The following is a 15,726-nucleotide window of genomic DNA, read 5'->3' on the forward strand; positions in this document are numbered from 1 at the left end:
AAAAGTTTAGCTAATTACCTTCAAAAATACAAAGTTAATGTTACTTTTTCATAAAAAAATCATAAAATAACATTCATTCCCAAAGGAAAGTAAGACCTTTTTGTCAAAACTATTTAATATCCATTAAGTTTATGTTTTTAGCGAGAAAAAATCAATAAATATTGAATTCAACTTTATATGAATACTTACAGATCATTCTTTAAATATTTTCCAGTACCAGGAAATTTAATTAGAAATGTGATATTGATTTTAATATAGTTTTATAATCAAAAATAAATGGATCACTTTTAATTACAATTATGATCAAAAAAAATAATTCATTCCCTATTGTTATTTTTTTGAATTAATCTGATGTTTTAATTTCTAATGAAAACCAAGAAAGGAATACTGAAAAATTAATTCTGTGGTTATTTACTATTTCAAATTGGTTTTCAGTAATCAATAGAGTAGATCATTTACTCATTTGTAAAGAATGAGAAGATGGAATGAGATACAAGAAGAAAGAATGGAGATAACTATTGCTTTCTATAATAAAACATTTTCTAACTTCATTGTTTCTTAGAAATTGAGTTTTGCTAAATATGTATTTTCTTGGAGGGTAGTTGGACTCAAAACTTTCACAAATTAACTTTTATTTACTTAATTTTTTTTTTGCATTTGTAGAAACCTAACATTAAGTAAAATTGCCTTTGAATATTTTTTTCCTCGTGAGAAGTTTTGAAAGAGTAATAGCCTTCAGTTAAGAAATACAGTAGGGAATCGATTATCCGGAACGATCGGGACCCTCGCTATTCCGGATAACTGATTTTTCCGGTTTTCTGTAGCCGTTTTTTTATTGTTAAGCCCAACTGTTTTGTATTGTTAAACCCAACTGTATTGTTACCAACTGTATTGTACCAACTGTATTGTTAAACCCAAATAAAAAAATAATTTTTTTTGGAAATAATCTTAAAAAGAAGAAAAAACGATGGAGTAGTACACTAATGATTATTTCCAAAATGATGGTAAAGTATCTTTCAAAAAAGAAAGAAAAATCCTATGAGGAAAAAAAAATTTTTTTTTTAAAAATGGCGGGAAAATTTATCGAATTTCGTTCCGGTTTTTTGGTTTTCCGGTTTTCTGATTTCCGGATAACGGATTCTGTACTGTATATTACATTATATCATCTCATATATCATTAAGTGGTTCTATTGTTATGTTGTAGAATATATAACTTTTTACCTGTTGCTTTAATAAAATATTGACAGTTAAATAAACTTTGTATTTATTTTATAGCTGCTGTTACCAAAAAAGAGATTTACAAGCAATTTTAAATTAGACGTATAATGTTTTTGCATTACATGATCTTTCGCGGAATACATCGATTTCCTACTGGTATTAAATTCTTTGAGTAAATTTTAATAACTTCTTCTCATTCACCATATGTATTCTTTGAAGTTGATATTTTTCAAATCATCAGATTTATTAATAAGGCGTGTATTAATAGTAGCTTTAGGTAAGTTCATTTTGTTAATATGTCTATCATAAATGAATGACTCAAGAATGCTCATATTTATATATCCCACTCTCTTAAAATCAAGTTCAACATGACAATATTCATCCATATTTTTGAAGGTTATCAGTGAAAAATTCAATTTTAAACTAACTATATTTATGGGAATGACGCCCGGTGGCTGAGTGGTAGCGCTTCGATCTTCCATGCCACAGGTCCTGGGTTTGATACTCGGGCCGGGCAGGGTTGACTCAGCCTTTCATCCCTTCAGTGGGTCGATAAATGAGTACCAAGCTTGCTTGGGAACTAAACACTGGGGGTTTCGCGTTCCACTTAACCGGAACATCTGCTTCTGCACACCAGAGCCCAAGGTCAAGAAAACTGAGATGGGCACAGTAGGCCTTGGCCCTCTATGGGCTGTCGTGCCACTGAGTTTTAGTTTATATTTATGAGAATATGAAAATAATGAAAATAGGTCAATAGTCCTTTTTATTCAAGAGGCAATAGTCATTTTTATTAAGAGGGAATCGACAAATAAGAATCTTACCAATAAAAAAGTGTTACCATTAGAACTAATAACTGAAGACAAAATATAAATAGCATTGATAATTTAGTTAATCAATGCTATTTATACTTACTGACTCACTTACTTAATATTCATCCATATATTTTATCAAAAATTGAAGGTTATCAGTGAAAAATTCAATTTTAAACTAACCATATTTATGAGAAAAGGAAAAATTAAAAATATGTTAATAGTTCTTTTTATTCACGAGGCAAAAACGAATGGGAATTGACAAATAAGAATCTTACCAATAAAAAAGTGGTACCATTAGAACTAATTACTGAAGCCAAAATATAAATAGCATTGATAATTTAGTTAATCAATACTATTTATACTTACTGACTCATTTACTTAATATTCATCCATATATTTTATCAAAAATTGAAGGTTATCAGTGAAATATTCAATTTTAAACTAACCACATTTATGAGAAAAGGAAAAATTGAAAATGTGTTAATAGTTCTTTTTATTCAAGAGGCAAAAACGAATGGGAATCGACAAATAAGAAACTTACAAATAAAAAAGTGGTACCATTAGAACTAATTACTGAAGCCAAAATATAAATAGCATTGATAATTTAGGTAATCTAAGACTAGTTTCGTAATATTTTTCTTGAAATATTAATACCTTTATTTATTATTTTTTTGTAATTTTAGACAAAGGATAAAATATTTCAACTGGTGAAGATGAAGCCCAAAGTTATTCGGCCTAGCTGTCCGATGGGGTAAGAATCGATTAATTTAAAATATCAAATTTCGAAGCTTGAGTTTCGTATTAAAATAGAAGTTGAAGAAAAAAGAAGACATTCGTTGATGTTTTCAGTCTCATTTTACAGAGTAACCACTGGTTAGTGGTCACCCGCCGTCCATTAGTAGTAGTCATTTGTTAATATTATCATTCTTATCTTTCTCAGTAGTAATTCGTTTTGCAGATATTCGTTGATGTTTTCAGTCTCATCTTTCTGAGAGGTCAAAAGGCATTCATCTTTAAATAGTGTTTTTGTTTTATCTTCGCTTAAATATTAAAAATAAATGTGTGCACCTTAGTTTATACATTTTTTAATTCATTCTTGAAAACGCATAAAAATAATTGTATTAAGAGTTGTCAAAACGTAACACCCTGCATAATTGTTGAAAGATGCAATAAAGAGATTGTTTTTTCCTTTTTCATAATTAATGAAAAAACAGTAAAATAAAAATAACAACAACAGCAACATAAATTTGGGTTAAATAATTTTTATAGATTATGTACGAGACGTATTGATTCGTACCTTACATTTTCGTTGTTAGCGAGGTTAGACTGTACTCGATTTCAGGCTAAATAGTTTTTATCGTTCTAATAAAGTGCAAATTGTCACATTCCTGTTATAAGCCTGTTTGACTATATTTGATTTTTGATGAGATTTTTGTTCCTTATTCAAAAAAAATTTCGATTTAAATGTTCTTTATTGTAAAATGTATGATGTTATTCGTTGTATCACAAAAGTGTAGTATGAGTCATTTAAAGCATTTTGAACACAGATGAAAAATTTGGTTTTTCAGGAAAATTAAATGATTTATGTTTTCTTTCTATAACTTATGTACCAAAATTATATTATGTTAATTTTCTATATTTTTTAATAATGCATTTTAACATGTAAACTTATTGTAATTACGTCCATGCAACTGAATCATGCGGTTTTATGCTAATATGATAAAAAGTCCCTCACAAACTTTATTTTTTAAACTGATAAAAATTATATATTTTTTTTATTTTATTCCTAAATAACTCACCATAAAATTGCGTGATTAGTTTTATCTGTACACGTACTTCTTAAATGAAATTTTAAAAGTCTTCGAAATAGCACATGATCATTTTGTTTAATTTATATAAGAGCTTTAAAGTTAATTATTGAGTATAAATCTTATATGCAGAATCTTATATGTAGATTTAGATATATATTGAATTTCTTCCGTTAGAAAATTCGTTACTTTTACACTAGCTGAATATACAGTAAGTAATTGCAGATCAAATTACGGTAAAAAGTACTACATCATCCATGAAATAATTTTACCTTAAAATCCCTTTTCACCATCAAATTTTATACCGTATATTTTGCAGTAATTATTATCCATCTTATGTAATTCAGTTATTTTATAATAAATACTACTGTAAACATTACGGTATACCAGATTTTTTGTTCGTAAAATTTTATGGTAAAAAAGGCTTGCATCCATAGTGATGGTGTATTTCATGGTATTATGATAAGGAGTTTGTTACAGTACGAGGTGAAAAGGAAAGATAAACTGGTTTTAAGCCGCTCTACAAAATCAAGTACATAACTTAAATGCATGTACCGAAAGAGTTAATAAATATTTCTGATTTTTGTATTTATAATTGTTCCTTGATCTTCTCGGAGACATTATGTTATTAAATTAAAATATAAGAAAATAACACATTTTTTGTACTCAACTGATTGCAATAAAGATTAGCTACCAAAATCTTTATCATTCAGCATAGTAAAGGATACTATTGCTCGTGGTCAACTCATGCTAGTCAAACTTCACCCCAAACCAGCAATTTTTTCCATTACTTTTGCATTTTGGTACAGAACTTAATTATTTTTATTTCAATTTCCATCACTTTCAATTTATTTAGTTTCATACTTTTTGTTCAATTTTCGTTAATTATTTTCGTTAAAATAGTTCCTAATTTTAAATCTCATTATTATTTGTTGCAATCCTTGATTATTTGACGTTATTAGAAATAGCACAGAACTCATTTTTCTTTATTTCAATTACTGTATATTTCAAAGAGTTTAAATTTACAGAACTACGTTTGAGAAACGAAATAAACACACGATTTCAAAGAAATTTGGAAATACTAATTAGGTGTTGCAGATGTTGATCCACGTTTATCACTGAGCATCTGAAAAAAAATTTAACATTAAGGAGCGAGCAATTAACTCATAACATAATCGTCTGTAATTGGATTTAAAACGATGATAAATGCTGTACTAAGACAAAAAAAAAATCATAGTTTAAACATATCTCTTGAACGAACCAATTGTAATTTGTATAGATTTTGTCGGATACAAAAATTTGTTCGCTTTATCCAAAATTTTTTCACAGTCGGGGACTAAAATTCCACCTTGTAGTCGATGTCCAAGTTTCAGGACCTCAACTCAAATGGTTATTAGGTTATAAGAGATTCGACATAGCATGCCGGCATTTAGACAAATAAAAATACTAAGTAAACACAAAAGAGAAGTTGAAAACTAGGAGGAAGAGATTTGATGTTACCAGATATTAATCACAACATGCATTGAAATTTTTAAAAATATGCAAAGTTTTCAAGAGAGATGAATTTGAGCTTTTAAATAATAAAAAGTTAATGTTAGAGATTGTTGACAAGAAAATTCTCATTTATTTCGTCACACATCAAAATGAGATACATTTCTATCATTTTATGCCACATATTATATAATCCTCAGTTTGAATATATGTTTCAAACACAGATTATTTTTCAAGTAATAGTTCATTTTGAAACGATTATCATACTAACAAAGTGATATTTTACAAAGTTAAAACAACTTTATATTTTTGAAGCAAATAATCTTTGTTTCTTTCCTTCTTTTTTTTATTAAAGAAAAATGACTTTTACTGAAAAATGGCGAGCAGAGCAAGGAGTTGGTGTTCGAAACAAGCAGGCAACGGAGCGTTTTAGTCTTTGAAATATTTTAAAACTCTGAATAATCTACAAATTAATTTCTAGCAGTGACTAATGCTGAAGGAGAAAGAGAAAAAATTCATTATTCAAAATTCCCTCCAAAATTCAAAAATTTTAAAGAATTTTAGAATAGAAGGCAAAACTTCTCCCTCGAATCCCCTATCGAAATTTAAAAATCATAGCACACAAGCACAAACTCCTCCTCCAATTATAATAACTTAATGCTCGTACTTTCATTAGATAGGTCACTGTGACATCCCATTTTTTTAATGATGACTAAATAGTTAAAAGTATGTTTATATAGCTTCTGATACATTTAAATCTAATGTTACAGTTATCATGAAGATGACTCATCATCAACACCTGCGCCTTCTGCAGGTAGATCCTTTTTTTTCTTCTTTTCCTTCCTTTCTTTTTTCTCCACTTTTAATGGATATTTAATAATAATTTTGATTTAGACAAAATAAATATTTTAAATTAAGTTTACGTTAGTACTCAGTTAACGTGAATTTATTTTCTACAGTTAACTTACCTGAAGCTCAAATAGAGGCACAGTATACTGCACTGCTGATGGAAATTCCAATACGGCCGGGTAAGCCTTTTATGTATTTAAATTTCAGAAATCATGTTTGATTTTTGAAAAATAGCTTACGATGATATATGGATTTTAAACTAAGAAGACTGCCAACGATGTAATATTCCATATCCATAAAATTAACAATTTTTTAATACTCTTTTTCAAAGAATTGGATCTAAAACTACCTTAATTTAAAATTCTGATGATTAAAAGCTAAGTTAGAACTGATTAAAGAAACGAGAAGTGATAAATCAGTGCAAGAAAACTAGTCAGAATTTAAACTTAAATTTTCAAAAAAATTATTTATTTTAGTATGAATAAATAAAAAATTGATCATTTACAATTTCTCTCTGACTTATAACTATTTAATTTTCATGCAAATGAAAGTTTAGAAAAAGTAAATTTAAGAAGTAAAGAAAAGTAAATTTTCTTTAGAATTTTTATGTCATCAAAAATTCTAAATAAAATGTAGAGAAGAAAATATTGAAAGACATTTTTCTTCAGATTAAATTGAAGGAAAAGTGCAAAATTTTTTCTGTCTTTAAAAAATCTGTAAAATTCTTCGAAATAACTTCAATAATTTTTCTACTGTAGATTTTCTGGATGTAATTTTCAGATAGGAAAACTACAGATCCTCTCAAATTCTAAGAAAAGCACATCGATTTACAAGTGGCACTACGTTTTTACAAGTGAATCACACCACTAACCACTATTTTATATTCCACTATGTTCACCCTAACTATTAAGACTTAAATACGCTCAGTGGATCTTCCAATCAAAGATCAAAGGTTACATAAGAAAAAGCTAAAAAATGACTTTGGCTAATGACTTTGACCTGCAAAATCTACTAGTACCAACAGTGAATCACAATGATATGTATTTCTCTAAATGCATACTAATGATTACCTAAACAATAAACATATGTATGGTGCGTAATTGACGCCAGCTTAAAATTGACCTTAAAGTAGTAAGAAAGTGAAATTTTACGCAATTTTGAAGGTCATTAATTGCTTTCGCCCGAAACAGCCTAGTATGAAATGTGCTGAAAAATAAACCTCAAGATTCGCAGAAGCAAAATCAGTTCCTACTGTTTCGCTCACTGATTCAACTTTTCTTATGATATGATCAATTTAAAGAACATTTTCATTTCAAAAACTCAGTAATGTCTCACTTATAATATGATCATTGAATAAATAAATAGTTATAAGAATGTTGTAAATTGTATTGGAAAATAATAATGAGGCCCAATATAATATCTGAAGTTACCGTCACAATGTGGATCTTACAGTCACAATCTAAATCTCACTGCTGTGGGGATATATATATATATATACCGGAAAAAAGACAAAAAATTTTAAAAAATCTGGAAAATGAAAGATAAAATCTTTTCATCAGCTCACACGATTATATCCGCAAAAAAGAGTGCTTTCTAATATTGCATCAATATAGCCAAAGCAAAATAATGACGTGCAGAGGAACAAAGTTTTAGATCTTACGGATTTCTTAGGATTGTTTAAATGAGATCAAACTGAAGCAAATGATAAGAAAAAAATTATTATTAACAGTTTCAGAAAAATTTAATACTATATTTTGAACATATTTACTGTTTTGACATTATAACTTTATTTACTAGCCTCAGACCAGAGCAGGACGGAAGAAGTATTAAAAGTCGTAACTATTTTTAGCATATGCACCACTTATTAATTTTTTAGGTAATGGGGCAGATTTACATTTCCTTAGTTCCTTTTCCATTTTACTCTTGTTTACATCGAACTTAGTCGTGTAGAACTTCATGTGTCAGCTCAAAGATGGTGATATTAGGGATTGCGATGCATTTATTTTGCACAGAACCTAATAAAACCAAGTTAATGGAACTATTAGTAATATTTCAAAAGTTATAAAAAAAAAAATTTTGATAAAAAGTACTCCTTTGTACTCAATACGCTTCGCATCGCTATATAGACAAGCAATGTATTTGATCAAACTTATTTTTCTATTCCAAATCGAATGAGATCGAAAACAAATTAATAGAAATTAAAATTCCTAAACTTTTTTTTAATTTAAAATGGTTGACCGAGTGCTGCAAAAAATTCTGACTTTCTCCGTATATTTGACTGTTGAAAAAGTCAATTCAAATTCTAATTTTAGCCATGTAGTTATGCTTACCATAAGATAACTTTACCTTTTTTCAAATCATTTCGCGATTATTTTTTATACTTGCTACTACTTTTCATAAATTACTTCAAAGTTTTGAGCATTATAAATAACTTGCGATTCGGCTTCATTGTCTGATTATTATCTGCCTTTAGATACATTTTGTCATCTCGTTAAATTGATTGCCAGACATTTTTCTAATGGTTGATTAATATAGTTTTAAACGCTTTTACCCTTAAATAAGTAAAACATTTAAAATAAAGACAGTTTAGGATTTTTCTTAACTCAGCATTAGAGCTGCCGTGAATCAAAGGACAAGGCGCTCACCTTTACCCTGGTTCGAATCAAACCGTTGACTGCTCGTGCGCCGACTACAATGCTGACATAGTCGTTTTATAGAGTTCTTGTTCGTTTAAAATAACCGGTTTATATTAAGAAAATGAATTCTTTTGCTAAAATGACAGAATTTGCTTGATATAATTTTTCGTTAAGTTAAATTACCAGACATTTTTTTTATTGTTGGCCAATACAATTTTAAATGTTTTTACACTTGAACATGATTTCTATAAGTAAGACATTTAAGATAAAAACAGTTTAAAATTTTTTTTCGTACCTCACCATTAGAGCTGCCGTGGTTCAGAGGACAAAGCGTTTGCCTCACAGTGACATGAGCCAGGTTCGAATCAAGTCATTGACTGCTCGTTTGCCTATTACAATGTTGATATAGTAAAGTAATGCATTGAAATTCGAATATTTGGTGGAGTTTCATGCAAAAAAAAGTGCAATATTTGATAAACTATGAATTGGTATTGTTAAGAAATGTGATCAAATGAGAAAAAAGTGGTCTTCCTAGCCGTCATGTTAGCTTAATCTGAAGAAAAAAATATCTTTAATTGTGTATTCAGAAAAAAATCATAATTAAACGAGGATTTTATTTTTTTAAGATATTGATGTGATTCTTTGATTAACTAGAACATGCATTGCGTTATTAAAATGATGCTTTTAAATTAATAGCTTCTAATCTTTCTAAAACAAAAATAATTGCGAATAGTGAAATATAAAGTAAAAATATTACGATAAATGGAATATTACATTTAATAGTTAATTGATGAAATAAGTTTTTCACATCTTAAAAAAAATTGTTACTTAAGACTTTCAAGTCTAAAGCTATAATCAGTAAAATGAAAATACAACATGTGAAATGAAATAAGTCAAATAAAATGTTTATTATCATAAAGGAAACTAGTAAAGTGAAATTTTTTAAGAGAAAAAATTAAAACAAAGATATAAGCTTATTGCATTTGGAAACAAATATTACTGTCATTGAATTTTTAATTTAACATTATATCATTCTGATTAGCGCTTCAAAAAGCACCCAACAGAAAGGAATGATTAATTTTCGATAGATCGATAGATACATATTAGTTAATTTTCACCCTTATACCATTATATTGCTTAAATCTCTTTTTCGTATAATGTCTATCTCTGTAAACATTGTTTCAAATTTATGATATCATTCTGATCAGCTTTTCGAAAAGAGACAGTGAAACGAAATTAATATTTCTCTTAGATGCATTGACAATTTAGTGGAATCTCATTTTCTGTAGCCTGTTTCTGAAAAATCTAGTTGAAAGTCGGCTGAAAAATTACGAAATTTCCGTTTAGGTTACAGTTTCTTTCTGGAGTTAGAATGCCTGTTTCTTAGCAAAATATTCATAAAAAATTGTATTTAATTAAAATAAAGAAAAAGTGATATTTCTAGTTTAATAGAAAGAAGAAAAACAATCTTTTTATTTTGAAGTAGTGAAAAGCTCATAGTTAAGACGAGGATTATTTTTATATATTGAAATTCAAATACTTGGTTGAATTGTATGCAAAATGCAGGGTTTTCCTTTTCAAACTACTTTATTTTTTTTTTTATAACTATCATTGAACTGCCGACACAATTTTCGGATTTACGACTGCTAATGTTCAACCTACTCCAGAAGACAAGGGAACTCCTGGCTCAAGTATTTTGAGAAATTTTCCTTCGTGGGGGACTTTTTTGATGAAACTAACCAGCATTTGCATTACATGACCATAAGAACTTCCCACTGTTAGCCTGACGACAAGAGGGCTCAAGCCCATGATCCGTCTACTGCTGAGGATACTTCACGTCAGCACTGTGGTCGGTGCAAGTCGGATGCGGAATTCGTATCGACCAGCCACAGCTGGGATTCGAACTTGGATGGGAAAGCTCATAGTAAAGCGAAGGTTTTAATATTGAAATTCAGACATTTGACATTACCCCAACGTGTTACCCCAACGTGTTACTATGATTTACTTAAAACTACTAATATTATTATGAAAACAAGTAATGAATTAAATTAATAAAATATGTACTAAAAGGCAAAATAAATGGAGAAATGGTACTAATTCATTTAAGACAGTAAAAAATCGGCAAACTGTTACCGACGTCAATGATGCTCAAATTATTTGGGTAATAGCAACTAATTGAAATAAATGAAATAAGCCATAAGCTAAAAAGGAAGAATTTATGGAGAAAATGTACTTATTCGTTACTGGGTACCGTAAAAAATCGTCATACTATTATAGACACCAATGATGCTTAAATTTGGTAATGGGCACTGACGTCAATGGTGCAGTTTTTACAGGTACCAAATATACAACATATTTCAGAGTAAGGTACAGCATATTTTAGAGAAAATTTGGTACCGATTATAGCTGCACCAATATTGTACATTTTTATGATAGATTTCTTGCAGTCCCTCGAAGATATAAATACAGGAGAATGTAGCCTAACAGAGGTAAGTTTTAAATATCATGATTAGCTTTCAGCAACAGCATAATGCCAGATAATACTAAATTCAATTCATCTTTACTTTGGGATGAACTACCAAAAGCATGTTTTGCTTAATCCAATAATGTAAAGCCACCGAGAAGTGCAACAAATGATAATAAATAAATTAAAACCATTGGAATCATTTAAGCTTTATTGTTTGTGTCGGTATTTGTCTGAAAGTTTTGTGTTTGATTTTGTAGTGCTACTCAGTACTGATTATGTTTTCCCCTCTCTAGGAGGAACTGGTATTCATCTAGTACATATATTAAAATAAGGAATATATATGTATCTGTATGAAAAATAGCAGGTAAACCATATCCACAACCAACCTATCAAAATACGAGATTCAGCATGAAGCTGCATGAGTAGAGAAGTGAACAAATTAAAAAACCTGATATTCGATTTTTTAAATATATTTTTTAATCAGTGACATTTAAAAATTGAAATTATCTCAGTGGCTTAACGGAAGAGATTGTTTTAAAGTAAATTATAGAGAATTCAGTTTGTCAAGTATTTTTAAGATAGCATCAAATGATGTTTGCTAACTTATAGCTCTAATAAAAACAAGGTTAGTTAATTTCGCGTTCGGTATTACTTAAATATTTTTTATCCCTCTTGCCAAGTTATTTGAATGATCCACGTGATTGTGATAGCATAAGTGGACTACGTCATCAGATTAATATTTTTAAGGTTATCTGAAACTCCGCAATTACTTTGTTTACAGTTATGTTTTTAAAACTTGTTACAATGAAAATAAATAATTTAAAATCAACTGTAATTTTAAAAAAAAAATTAAATAATTGTGATTGCCGAAGGGTGATCACAGGTAACCCAATGGCAAAATGGTTGTTGTCTAATTTTTTTTGAGACTGGGTGGCGCAGTTGGTTTGTCGTCGGCATTCTGAGCCCAAGTCTGCGGGTTCGATCTCCGGTCCAGACACCGGATTTTCGGGATGCAGAAAATCCTCAGCGACCATGTCGTATGATTATGCGGCATGTAAAAGATCCCTGGAGTGCCTTATTGGCTCTTGGCATTTCCGGCAAAATTAAATTCCTAGTGCACTTTAGCATCCNCACTATGAAGCTTTTCCAAATAACGTTTAAGTTTATTAGCTACTGGTAAACCCAAAATTTAAGTATTCTTGAGATTATTTTCTTGATTTTATTTTCGGAACCACCCTCGTTTGTGTACTTGTTGATGCTTTATCGTCTAATGTTAGCTTATGTCCACTAAAAATGTATCCATGAGTGTGCATAAAACTGCTGCAGTGAATATTTAATACGGTGAATTGCAATAAAAAATATATATATATATATATATATATATATATATACATAACTAAACAAAATTATTCCTTTGTCAATTTCAAATCATATATGTTCCATTAAAAGCTGCATGTAACAAATTGTAGTGTTTCGGAAAATTAAAATTCAAAAAACTTGTTACGGTGAAGGGGCTTTCCCTAATTTTTTTTAAAATTTTATTATGGGAAAATTAAAATTACTTCTTATGGGTTGGATATTTAAAAAAAAATTGCTAAGTAAATTCTAGATCATGACATAAATTGTTTCTGTTTTTAGAAAATCAAAGAAGTACAACTTCCCGACTTCCCATGGAACCAATTAATGAAGCATCATCTCGTCGGAATTCCTATTGCATGGATCCAGAAATGAGATCATATCACATTGCAGGTACCATCGTGGTAGGAGCAATAATTTTGGCCGTGGTCATCATGTTTTTTCACATTTTCTGCTTTTAAATTTCAAATTACTACCCAAGCTGTTGATATGAGGTTTCAGTTTTCCCTTCATTAGTTTGCAAATATTACTGCATTCAGAACTGAAAGCTATTCAATTTTTGGATTGCAAATTTGTAGGACCTTTTTTTTCCTTGTGGTTTTCCCATTGCTACAGAGGGAAAATATTTTCTTTGTAAGGTTTCAAAGCTTTTTTAATCCTTCAAGCCAGTGTGTGATAAGAATAAGATGTCAAATATAATTCTCAGATTATTTGTGCTGTGTAATCGACTTATCGAAACATTGTAATCAATGTATGAAAATAATCTTTAAATATTGTCTCGGCGCTAATATTCATAAAACTTCAATGTTAACTTTCAAGCAAGATGTTATTTACTTTTCAACTCATTCATTTACAAGTACTGTATTACTGTGCTCAAGGGGCTCCAAAAGCTCTCACTTTGTGTAATGGAAGAATTATGGCTACATAGCTATGTTTATGCTGCCATTATATTATTTCAAATCTGTCAATGTCCTCAAAATGTGCAATTTTATGTTTGGAAAGAAAATTAACACTAGAACGACTGATATTTTTACCTACCTAGAATGTTCATTGTTGTCATTTTGGTCGAAATAAGAAAATGGACATAAATATTTGATTTTTAATTTAAATATCATTATAAAAAGTTTAAAAAAAGTCATTTTTAATATTTTTAACATTCAGGAGTATTCTTAATGGCATTATTTGTACTATACAAAATATTACCTTTATTTTCAAGAAAGCATCATAAAACAGTTGCAGATATTAGCACATGATTAGAAAAAAAAGTTGCGAAGGAAAATTTCTTAGCATTTTTCGCTAGGTCTTAGGCATGACAAACTGTTTTGTTTTCTGTCGGCTGACAGGTGGCGCATATTAATCGCAGTTTCAAACAGTGACAAAGCAGGGTGCTTTAATGAAGTAAACAAAAATAAAAGTCTCTAAAATAAAACAGTCTCAATTCATTGACTCAAAATATTGAGAATATTGTTAAGAGTAACACGCTGTGCTGTAAAAGAATTCAGAAAAATTAGCTAATTAGCAAACTTTAGGTTCGCGAAATAAAATTTAGCCATGTTCTAAAAATCCTTCGTGTCGCTTACAATCGGCTTATTTGGAATTTATCCACGCTAAGATGCATACACAACAAAAGAATTTACTTTTTCAGAGGGATTTTTAGAATTATATACTATGTTAAAACTCCCATATTTACGTATAGTACTCAAGATGCAGACATTATTATTTAGTTTACATGGATATTTAATAATAGTTATTTGATCCTGAACTAAAATATCCTATTTTGAAAAAATCCTAGGTAGTCTTAGCTGCTTTAATTTATGAGATTTCTTTATAGTTTAGCAGTGTTGTAAAAACTACCAAAATTATTTTTGTCCATAAGGAGTAAGAAGGATTTTAGTTCTGTTGGCACATTTCTTCCCTAAAAAGGAACACAACTGTATATTCTCCAAGCTACTTCTGTCGATGTTTTTTCTTAATTTTATCAAACTATTCAAAAAATATTTGGTCGTCAGTTCCACAGCCAACTAGAAATATTATCCAAATTCCTTAGTTTCTCATTCACTGAATTAATTTTTAACGTACGTAATCTTTAACGGCAACAGCTGTCTATTACATTTGATTAGTTTCCCTGTTATGTTCCCTGCTTATTAATTTTTCCCTACAAATTAGATTTTCTCAGAAAAATTTACAATAACTTAAAAATTTACTCTCAGAAAAAATTACCCCAATTTATTTAGATGGTTGGGCAGGTTTGTCATTTCTAAACCAATTACAAGCTCATATCTCAATACGAAATTAATATAAGCATTTGATTATTACGTAAGCAATTAGGAGGGACTGGACAACAGCAGATAGCAGGAGATGGATTTCTGTTGTAAAAAAAAACATAAATAAAAGCCTATACAATGTTGATCTAGTTAGGAATGTGCTCGAATGAAATAAAGATAAACAATGGAAGTGAAACAGAGCGATAAATATAAATTACACATTCAAATCTCTATAGCGGTCATATTGACTGCAATGGTCTTTTTAGATAAATTAGTATTTTATGTGCTTTTTAAAGTATTTTATGTGCTCTCAAAAATTTAGGAAAATAAACAAAAGTCAAGAAAGCTAGTAAAATTATTTAAGGGCTTAGCGCCTCTCTCAAATATGATTTGTCGTCAAAATGTGCCACTCCAGTCGTTCTCGTGTTAATGTCACAGCTTTAAGCAACACAGGAGTTTGATATCTCTTTATCTTTTGAAATTTGAAGTTTTTGTGAGTGAAACTAAGCTAACACTCATGCTTAGTTAAAGTGGTTTAAAATGCGACAGTTATCCAAATTAAATAATTTCAAACTCCTTATTGTGTTAGCGTAATTTTGTTTATTGAAACTTTAAATTGTTTAATATAACAATTCTCAAAACACGTGGTTTTTTAAATTATAAGTTACGCAATTCTGCATGCAATATATACACTATCTACCAATAAGTATTTTGACACCCACGCAAATGAGGATATCAGTGGTCCTGATCTACGATACTATTACATATTTTAGGAAAAAGCATTGGTATCAGTCGCTTGAAAAATACCACAAAATTCAGAGCTGT

General features: G+C 29.3%; 1 protein-coding gene across 2 annotated transcripts in view; it reads left to right on the forward strand.

The window, feature by feature from the left end:
• Positions 1-13,762, forward strand: part of LOC122270980 (uncharacterized) — a 19,872-nt gene extending 6,110 nt beyond the window's left edge. The window contains exons 2-5 of one of the 2 annotated variants that reach the window (XM_043050505.2): positions 2,714-2,781; positions 6,100-6,143; positions 6,289-6,357; positions 12,920-13,762. In XM_043050505.2, coding sequence (XP_042906439.1) covers positions 2,714-2,781; positions 6,100-6,143; positions 6,289-6,357; positions 12,920-13,098 — 360 coding nt within the window. In that variant the 3' untranslated portion in view covers positions 13,099-13,762. The remainder of the gene's footprint in view (positions 1-2,713; positions 2,782-6,099; positions 6,144-6,288; positions 6,358-12,919) is intronic. The other variant, XR_006226086.2, reaches the window with a different exon arrangement.
• The last annotated feature ends 1,964 nt before the right edge of the window (positions 13,763-15,726 follow it).

Source organism: Parasteatoda tepidariorum, chromosome 7 (assembly GCF_043381705.1).
Source record: "Parasteatoda tepidariorum isolate YZ-2023 chromosome 7, CAS_Ptep_4.0, whole genome shotgun sequence".
Lineage (NCBI taxonomy): Eukaryota > Metazoa > Arthropoda > Arachnida > Araneae > Theridiidae > Parasteatoda > Parasteatoda tepidariorum.